At 34.1% G+C, this 10,557-nt stretch overlaps 1 protein-coding gene across 2 annotated transcripts; it reads left to right on the top strand.

Annotated features, from left to right (window-relative positions):
- The first annotated feature begins 340 nt into the window (after window positions 1-340).
- LOC127160361 (gastrula zinc finger protein XlCGF8.2DB) lies at window positions 341-5,821 on the top strand. 2 transcript variants are annotated; one of them, XM_051103010.1, is made up of 3 exons: window positions 341-396; window positions 983-1,102; window positions 3,743-5,821. In XM_051103010.1, exons 2-3 carry the CDS (start codon window positions 1,018-1,020, stop codon window positions 4,726-4,728), a joined length of 1,071 nt encoding a protein of 356 aa, XP_050958967.1. In that variant the 5' UTR covers window positions 341-396; window positions 983-1,017; the 3' UTR covers window positions 4,729-5,821. The 2 variants fall into 2 exon arrangements, with proteins under 2 accessions (XP_050958967.1, XP_050958968.1); XM_051103011.1 differs by lacking the exon at window positions 341-396 and adding an exon at window positions 403-499.
- Window positions 5,822-10,557: the final 4,736 nt, after the last annotated feature.

The following is a 10,557-nucleotide window of genomic DNA, read 5'->3' on the forward strand; positions in this document are numbered from 1 at the left end:
TCTTTCACTGGCAGTTCTTTTCAGCACTTCATTGGACAACATGTATTTAAATGTGTGTTTAACCAAGGTGTTTGGATGGACACCAAACATCTTGTTGATTATTCTATAGTCCAGTGATTTTAATAAAATTATTTATTTTATTTATTTATTTATTTATTAAAATGTTTGAATACCTGGATGAATTAGTTATGAATCCACACAGACAGTTTCAGCAAGAATTTACTCAGAATACTGCTGACATATATATACATATATATTATCATTTGTATGCATGTTTGTTTGTAAAAGTACATGCACTTTGCCTTGAGATACAAAACGTGACTTTTATTTTGATTTGGGTCAGTGACGTCATAAGGCGTCGCCGCGCTCCTACATCTGTGTTTCGGCTGAGGAAAGGTTTGTGTATTTAAACATTTAAGTCAATACAGCTCGTTCAGTGTATCTCATAATTTTTTACAAGCAATTTTAATTAATCAGCCACACATGGGTAACAGAGAAGGTGCGTCTCATTTCGATTATATCGTGTAAAGCTTTATCTTAAACATAAATCGGACATCAGCAAGTAGTGACTGAGAAACGGGAGCTTTTAGAAGCTCCGAGTGAATTGAATCAGTTGCTTCGAAGCGCTCGAATCTCCGTATGCACGTCACCTGCTGGTTAAAATAGTGTAAATACTACAAGAACAACAAACATAAACATGCATAATGTCAACTTTTACAAACCAACAGCAAATATTTTAATGAAATTAGTTTAAATCATTAAATATCAAAATAACAATTATCTGTTCAATTTGTGTTCTTTTATTTATTTATTTTTTTGTGATAGTTTTGATTGCTTCTTGGCTAATCAGGACATCACTCTGACTGACTCCCTTACCAGTGCACTGACTACTGAGCTTAGGGGGCTGATCAAGATGCACCCAGAAATTTAGTGTGCATTTATTTTTCTTTCTGTTAATTATTCTCATCTTATCAACACACAGAAAAACTGAGATCCATGTGACACACTGTTATAAAGATGCCATTTATTAAGGAGGAAAGTGAAGACATGAAGATTGAAGAAGCATTCAGAGTGAAACATGAAGATAATGAGCAACGAACAGGTTGGTTTTTATTCTCAAAGCTGAACTCAATCATTTGATCATTATTACAGTTTCTCTGAATTACTAAAACACAGTTTTTGAAACCATCACTCATTTTCTCAAAACCTTAAACACAAATACAAATGTTCAAACTAAATTCACAGAACCCCTGACTCGTCTGGCACAATCGCTTCAAATTTACAACATTTACAACAGCTTCTAATGCCAGCTCAACCAAACAGAATCAAGGACCGAAACTATCCGTTTTATAAATACTTTTATTCCATGGTCTGTCTGAATACTGGATTCTGATTGGCTGGCATGTATGCAGTAAAACCCATTTAATGCCCAGGTAGTTCCAAGTCAGTTTAATTACTGTTCTATATTAACACACGGCTCCGTGGAATACTCTATTCTGATTGGTCAGTCACCGCATTCCAAGGTTTGATATTTCTAGATAACAACCGGTAAAAACTAATATAACTGGCTCATCCGGGTAACTGCCTGCAGTCGTTGCTGTTATGTTGCGTACTGGAAACAGTTTTTCTTCATGGAAGCTTTGTGTTTGGTTGGCTACAAATATTAAAAACTCAATTAAATATAATAATGAGTACAATTATTGAATTATTTATGTCATCCTGGTATTGTGGACTCACTCTCTCATTATACAAATGCGGCTGCTGTCATTTTTGCAACAACTGTTTTGTAGACCGTAATGGATTATAAGATAACTAACAAATTGGTAAGATTTTTAAACATTTTCGTCTAAAATCAATATCTTTTATCGCCACAATTATTTATGTGGTGAAATGTTGTGATATGATTGCACCGACTCCCTTAAATGTCCGTCTAGTTTGAACTTGATGCAGCCTAGCAACTGCAACATAACGGAAGCTTTGTGTTCAAATATTTCAACTCGGATCAATGTTTTATGTCTAATTGTTTACTTTTATGGCAAGAAGCCGTGTAATAAGTGGGATAATGTACATCCAGCAGGTTGCTATCGCAGAATAAAGCCTGACAGCCTTATCAGCAGCCCGACGCGAAGCGGCTGGGTTCACACTAAAAGATTTTAAAAATCTTATAAGATCTTCAAAATGTGAGAGACCACAAACATGGGGACAAAAAATCTTAGATTTAACCGTTTGGCTCTTATAGCGTGTGGTGTGTCACGATGTAACAGACAGCATGCCACACACCAACAGCTTTTCAACCATTATCCCAACTGTGAACATGGGAAATCTCACAAAATCTCTCGAGACTTGAGAATAAACGTCACACAAAAGTTCTGTAAGCTTTATTTCAACGAGACAGTTTGTCTTTGCCTTATGTTTATGCATATTGTAATCAATTGATAGACAATATTGTTTGGTTAATACCATCAATATTTACTGTAGTTACAAAAAGGGTTAAGGAAGTAAATTATACACAGGATATACCCAGCAAAATATTATTTGGTAAAATGTAAATCTAATATTGATTTTAGTTGCTCCTTTTATGTCAGTTGCCCTTAAACAGTGGTACATCTATTTTGGCATTGCACTTTTGTACAACTATTTTGGCAAAATGTCTATGATTTTATTGTACAAAATATTGATAATACATATGTCCATAAATTTACAAAATGATTATTTAAAAATATATAATCGTTTTGTTTTGTTATGGAAATATGTCTTGTATTATTCCTTCCCTGCAGAACAACAAAGAAAAGCACAGTCACATCTACATGATGAATCTTATTTTTATTACATGCAAACTTTCATATTCACAAATGTAATTTTTTATTTTAGGAAGGTAATGGAGCATTATATTGATACTACACGATTTTCTATTAAACAAAAAGCAATTAAAAGTGAAAGTTTGTAAATGCTTTAATATTGTTATGTAAAAACGTGTCTTTGTATAATTCTATAAAATGTATTGTTTATATTGTGTATAATGTTTATTGTTTATATCATGCATGTTTGTCATATACATGTAATTTCATCTTGTTAAAAAAAACACTTGAGAATAAACATGGTGCACGATAGGCAGGAAGAAATTATGATAATAGTGTTTGGAATGATTTTGACAGAAAATTCATGGAAAAAAAAAAAAAAGAAAAGGCTCTGGGTAAAGTCATGAATCCTGTATCTCTGCTGTCTAAATCCTTTCGTGCTGCACCATGACTGCATTTGTTATGCTTTCGTCTTCTGTCAGCTCACTTTCTGATTGGATTTTCAACATGTTAAATATTTACGATTCGCGATCGGGCGCCTCCTATGTTCTTCCGAGCAGATTCAGTCACTCTTAACACACCTCACACCACAGGAAAATCTGATAAGATCATCTTTAGAACCACCAAGATAATCGGACATTACCTAGGATTGTCTGGTTTGAAGCGGGCAGAATGCTAGAGCTAATGTGCTGTAATGTACCGAGATAAGCATCTATTTATTTTTTTGGCCTGTAGGAACATCATAAACCACTGCTCCCTTGGTCAAACTGTTGAACTTTTTTTTTTTAACATATTCTTAACAAGCATTAACATATTGAGACGAGGTTCTAAGATTACATGAAACACCTCTTCAGTAGCCTTTTTTTAGAAGTTTTAATGTTTTATGTGGGTTTTGATGTGTCTTGGTTAATTTGTTCATTTGTATTTGCCTTCTTTCGCCTTAGATCTGATGGTACTGAAAGAGGAGAGTCAGCTGAATGAAATGGAAGAGAAAGATCAGTATGAGAAACATGACTCCAATACTGGTGAAAAATCCACACAAGCTAATAAGATTTCCTCATGGAAAAGAGCTCCAAAAATCAGATCTAACAGTAGCTTCACCTGCTTTCAATGCGGAAAGAGTTTCCATCAGAAACAAAGCCTTGACATCCACATGAGAATTCACACCGGAGAGAAGCCTTACACCTGCAGACTGTGTGGAACAAGTTTCATTCAACAAGCGCATCTTAAAAAACACATGACAATTCACTCGGGAGTAAAGCCTTTCACCTGCAAACTGTGTGGAAAGAGCTTCATAGCACAATTAAACCTTAGGTATCACATGAGAGTTCACACTGGAGAGAGGCCTTACACTTGCCCTCAGTGTGGAAAGAGTTTTACACAGAATAACACCCTTAATTTCCACATGAAAATTCACACTGGAGAGAATTCTTTCACCTGTCAACTGTGCGGAAACAGTTTCACTGAAAAGCAAAGCCTTAAAGTCCACATGAGAGTTCATACTGGAGAAAAGCCTTACGCATGCACTCAGTGCTTGAAGAGTTTTACGCATAAAAACACCCTTAATTACCACATGAGAATTCACACTGGAGAGAAGCTGTTCACATGTAATCAGTGTGGAAAGAGCTTCATAACAGAAATAAACCTTAGGTTGCACATGAACATTCACACCGGAGAGAAACAGTTCACCTGCGATCAGTGTGGAAAGAGCTTCACACGAAAAGTAAACCTTAAATCCCACATGAGGATACACTCAGAAGAGAACAGTTTTAAATGTCATCAGTGTGGAAAGAGTTTCAGTCATAAAAGTAAAGTCAGCTCTCACATGAGAATTCACACTGGAGAGAAACCTTTCAACTGCAAACTGTGTGGGAGAAGCTTCTCACAAAAAGGCAATCTTAAGATTCACATGAGGCTTCACACCAGTTAGAAGCTGTCCATATGTGTGGAAAATGTTTAGAAGTCTTCAGTGTGTGAAGACTTTCAGTTATGGATAGTTCACCCAAAAATGAGAATTTGCTGTTAGTTTACTCACCTTCAGGCCATCCATAGTGTAGGTGATGTGGAACAGTAAAGATTTTTACATGAAACCGTTGTCCTTGGTGATTCATAAAATGCTACAGTTACCATCAACCTAAGAGTCTAAAAAAGCATATTAGGCAGCAGCATAGATATACAAGTTTCTCAATCAAAACTCAAGTTCAGATGTCTGACAGTCACCAAAATACCAAGGTAGTTAATCCTATGATGCCAGTTTTTGCCAGCTCGTTCAGCACTTCAGTTAGTACACTACACTGAAATGAGGAAACAGCTTGGCCTCAGACAAAAGAACTTATGGGCTGCTGATACAAGCATTTGTGAACCAAGCACTTGAACGAAGAGGCAAAATTAAAGTTTCTTATGGTTTATGTAAAAAGGTGAGGTGATTAAGGCTAGTTTATTGACCTTATATGCTTAGACATGTAAAACATCCACATTTCACATCACTTCACCACCTATACATTAAACCATTGTGTCATTATGTAAACAAACTGCTGAATTAGTTATTTGAACCAGTTCATTGAAACAAACTGTCAAAAAGAACCAGTTCCTGGAAAAGAATTGGACCTTAAGATATGGATCACAGGTTATAACGTTGTAAATAATAATAATCATTTTGCTTCAAAAGTCCTCAATATATCATCAGGATCCACAAATATTAATTTTGTATTGTGAGTCCACGGTTTCACTTAAAAATCTTTAATTCACTGGTATTGTATGAAGCCATTGCCTTTGTATGCATATATTGATGCTTCTGAATCAAAATAAACTATTATGTTAAAGTTCAGAGTGTGCTGATACAGCAGACCAAACTGTGAATTGTCATGTTCTTGACAGCGGATGTAATTTGCATAACCATGTAACCATTTGCAGATTTATGGTTTTCTCTCATCTGGCCTTTCTGTTTTACATTTCTTACAGTATTGTTTACATTTTTTGGTAATATTTTGATAACAATAAATAATTGAACAGACAATGAACAATCACAGTTTTTTACATCAAAATTTATTGCGCTGAGTTCTGATAGTTCTGTCATTTCATTCAATCAAGACCAAATGATGTCATCTGTTAAACCAATCATAAATTCAGTGTTCCATTGATTGAGTATTGCAGCACTATTAGCACTAAAATGACAATTTTTCGTAGCAAGGCCCTCACCTTCTCCTCCTCCCTTTGTGCTTCCTCCACTTGATCTACCACATCAAAGTTCCTGACCATGGGGACAGCTGGACTTGTTGCCCTCTTGTTTGGCCCTCTTGGATTCCTAAAACAATTACTTACTGTACAATTACTTATTTCTCACATTTTTGAGAACATAAAAGTATATTTGATAAAGGTACATTTTAGTTTTAAAGACAACTTACTGGTAACTCTCTGTGGGCTTTGTTTCAGGTTCTTTTCTATGTATTTCAATTCTTTCTTGCACAGGGGACAGGACAGGTTTGCCAACTTCACCCTGCCCCTGGCAAAATGAATTCAAATAGTGTGTACAATTTTCAGGTGCTGCCTAAGGTTTGAAACCTTTGTGGGGCACAGCGGGCATTCAAGTTTTTTTTAGAAATGTAAAAAGAGAAAGAAAAGAAAACTGATAGTCTTCTCATATCACTCATAAAATGTATAGAGAAAAACAAAATATGACTATTACTTCATAGTTTGCAATGTATTTGAATGAAGCCTCAGACTTAAAGTGGCACTGTAATTTATTTGGCTAGTGGTTTGGTAGGCATTTTATGTATGGATGACATTTCATTATTTTAACACCTGTACTGTTCTCAGCAGACCCTAATGGATAAATATTCCTAAATGTAAAAAGTCAAAAACATGCTTATTTGCATAAAATTTAGTTTCTGTGAATCTGCTATTCAGAACCCTTTAAATAAATTGCAAGTGGATTTTGGGTTGTAACTTTTTAGAACAAAAAACACAGAAACATTGCACTTTATTTAACAGCTTCTGGATAGTTAATTTATTTATTTAATGGGCTCTAGATAAGAGATCTTTTGACATGACATTAAAACATGTTATTATATGATTATCAATATTATTGTTTAGCCCAACTGTACTGTACTCGGTAAAGTACATCCATTAGGGTTAAAAACATTTAGTTACATACAAATGACTGTCCTCAAAACTACTATGCAGAGCCCATTAAATAACTGGTAACATCTTGCAATAAGGTGTCATTTGATAACATCAGTTAATGTATTAACTAACATGAACAAACTTTAATTTGGTGTAAAGTTGCTTTGCAACGATATGTATCATGAAAAGCGCTATACAAATAAATTTGAATTGAATTGAATTAAATTGAACAAACAATGAACAATACATTTATTACACTTTTAATTATCTTTGTTAATGTTTGTTGATAAAAATACAGTCGGTCATTGCTTATCCATGTTAGTTCACAGTGCATTACCTAATGTTAACAAACAGAACTTGTGATTTTAATAATACATTAGTAAATGCTGAAATTAACATTATGATTAATACAGTAAATACTACTGTTAAATAATGAACCTTACTGTAAAGTGTTACCTGATTATTTAAAATTGGTACTGCCATCAAGATTTAGCCACATGATCAAGTCATATATAACCTTTCAAAAGAAATTTCGGTAGCACTTTCTGTGAAGTCCATATTTATAATGCATTATAAGGGTTTTCTTAAGGCATGATAATGAATGCATAATGCATTATAAAAAACCTTATAATATGATATATCAACTTATAAATAATTATAACAACAATTATGATACAATTATAATGCTTTTATGCAATTATAAATGCTTACGCATTTGTGGTTATAACTTTTAAGATTATAATTATTTATAACACACAGTGAACACCATATTAAATCTTATTTTACATTTATAATGGGCTACATATCTTAACATTGTCTATTTAAAATCCACACAGTATCTTACTACATCTGTTATTTAAGTGTTATTTAAGTGTTCCCTGTGAAGCTAATATTAATATTGACGTGAGGTAGTTAAAAAAATTGCAATGTTTATATGTTAGGTTACATTTTATTTTGATGCTCCCCTTAGTTTACTGACTAGTCGACTATAAGCAACTTTGCAACTACATGTCAACTAACTCTCAGAGTATTAGTAGGCTTATGTTAAGGTTAGGGTAGGTAGAATGTTGCTGTACTTGCAAAGTTACTTATAGTCATAGTACTTATAGTATTGTCTTTTGGGGAACCATCAAAATAAAGTGTTAGCACATATTTATGACATACTACTATGCTTCTATGACTGCTAGTTGACATAGTTGCAGAGCTACCATCAAAATAATCAAACTGATATTACAGTAAAAAAAAGTTCAAAGCAAATGTGTCATATTACACATTCATCCGATCTAATATCTGATCTTATGGCTGTTTGAGGAAAAAAAAATATTTCTATTATCATAACTATACTTATAAGTGGTCATTGATTGCTTTAAGTAAAGTAGCATACAAAAGATGGCAAGATATGAGACTTATAATACATAACTATGAGAAATATAATCCATTGTAATTTAAGTGAATGCAACATGTTCACTGTGTGTTATAAATCATCATACTTGTTACAAGGAGTGAGAGGCGAGAGGATCCACTTGCAAGCTTTTATTAAAGGGACGAGACAGATACATGGTCGAACAGGCAGGGTCGAAACAGGAGCAAACAGGAATATCACAGGCAAGTCGTAGAGAATAATCCAATAAAACAAGCAAGAGTCCAGTAGGCAGGCGGCGAACAGTCAAAACGGGGAAGCCAGGCAAGGGAACTAAACACAGGGAACAAGGAAACTAGAAAACGCTAACAACAATAATCACAACAACAACACTCCGTGGCTTGCATGGGGAAAGTCCGGGGCTTTTATAGTGCTGCTGATTGGTCACGGGTGCTGACGCAATCAGCGCGATCGTTACTGGGAGATGTAGTCCGGGGTGTAATGTAACAGTCAGTGTGTGGTAAGGTGAGAGTGACATCTGGTGGAGAGCGGACCGCGGAACATCGACCAGATTCGTGACAATACTCTTAAGCTATAACTACAAATAAGTAAATATTATAACACATTAAAACTGTTCTTATTAATATTCATAAGATGTTATAACATATTATAAGGTTTTTTATAATGCATTATACATTTATTAAGAATACCCTTATAATGTATTATAAATGTGGGCTTCATAAAAAAGTGTTACCGAAATGTCTAGTCTACTCATATATACTTCCATTTAAATAGACTAGAAAGTAGACTGGTAGGTGGGCAGTCCACTATTTAGTATATATATTCATGTAGACTAGAAAGTGGACTGCCCACCTATCAGTCTACGTTCTAGTCTATTAATGTATATTTCAATTCAAATAGACTAGAACGTGGGCTGCCACCATAATAGTTCGCTTTCTAGTCTATTTATTATATATCCATGTAGACTAGAAAGTGGACTGCCTGCCTATCAGTCTACATTCTAGTATATTAATGTATGCTTCCTTTCAAATAAACTAGGTAGTGGATTGCTCACCTAACAGTTCACTTTCTATACTATTCATGTATACTTCCAGGAACAGGATTAAGAACCAGTGGAAAGAAAAATAATCTTAATTCAAAGATCAAAACAAAATATTTTTTCTTGCCCCATTGGCAGATTTGTTTTTTCTTGTTTTAAGCAAAAACTATTTTTTTTCCTCAAAAAACAAGACTTTTTATCTGACTTTGATTCTCAAGTAAATACTTCTTGAATCAAGATTATTTAGATATTTGTACTAGAAAACCAGTAAGAAAAGCACTTTTTTTTGCAGTGTGAATCATTCTCCGACTTAATGCTATTGCATTAATGCTTAATGCGATATGACGATATATATATATATATATATATATATATATAAGTGATCATCATTTTGTAATTACAAAATGGGTTCACAGAGAAATTTGCTTTATTTATTTTCCCGGCATCAAAATCAGGCACATATACATGTCAGGAAACATAATTCCTGGCTCTATATCAATGTCCATGGACCACTGGATATTTGGTAAGTTGTAAGCAACACTATTGAGTCCAACAACCTTTAGTTTAAACTGATCATCGTTTGTTCAACTCGCACTCACAGCTTCCCTATTAAATCCATTCATGCTGCAGGCTTCTCTGCCTTTGACTCAGTTTTCAATTTCATAAAACTCTTTTTGCAAAATACAACACACAATTCTCTATGTAACACACAAAAATCTAACAGAAATTATCTTGATTTCCTTTTTCAAACACAGACACAATCAAAACGCCACACTAATTCATCAGTGCCTCACACTAACACCTGACTTGTGCAAACACTCATTGCTTTACTAACCAATCATGGCTTTAGAATAGGCCTTGGAATATGCTTTGGAATAATCACCTTTTTCAAAATTATGTTTGGTTTCGGTCCAACTACACATTTTTGGTATACACTAAAAGTTTTGAACAGTAGGATTTTTTATTTTTTGTTTGGTAATTCTCTTCTGCTCACCAAGCCTGCATTTATGAGATCCAAAATACAGCAAAAGTGTAATAGTGTAAAATATTTTTACTATTTAAAATAAGAAACATGCTAGCGACTGCTAATCATGCTAGAAACATGCTAGCGACTTGCTAATCATGCTAGAAACATGCTAGTGACTTTGCTAATCATGCTAGAAACATGCTAGAAACTTGCTAATCATGTTAGAAACATGCTATTCATGCTAGAAACA

This window comes from Labeo rohita, unplaced genomic scaffold (assembly GCF_022985175.1).
Source record: "Labeo rohita strain BAU-BD-2019 unplaced genomic scaffold, IGBB_LRoh.1.0 scaffold_337, whole genome shotgun sequence".
Lineage (NCBI taxonomy): Eukaryota > Metazoa > Chordata > Actinopteri > Cypriniformes > Cyprinidae > Labeo > Labeo rohita.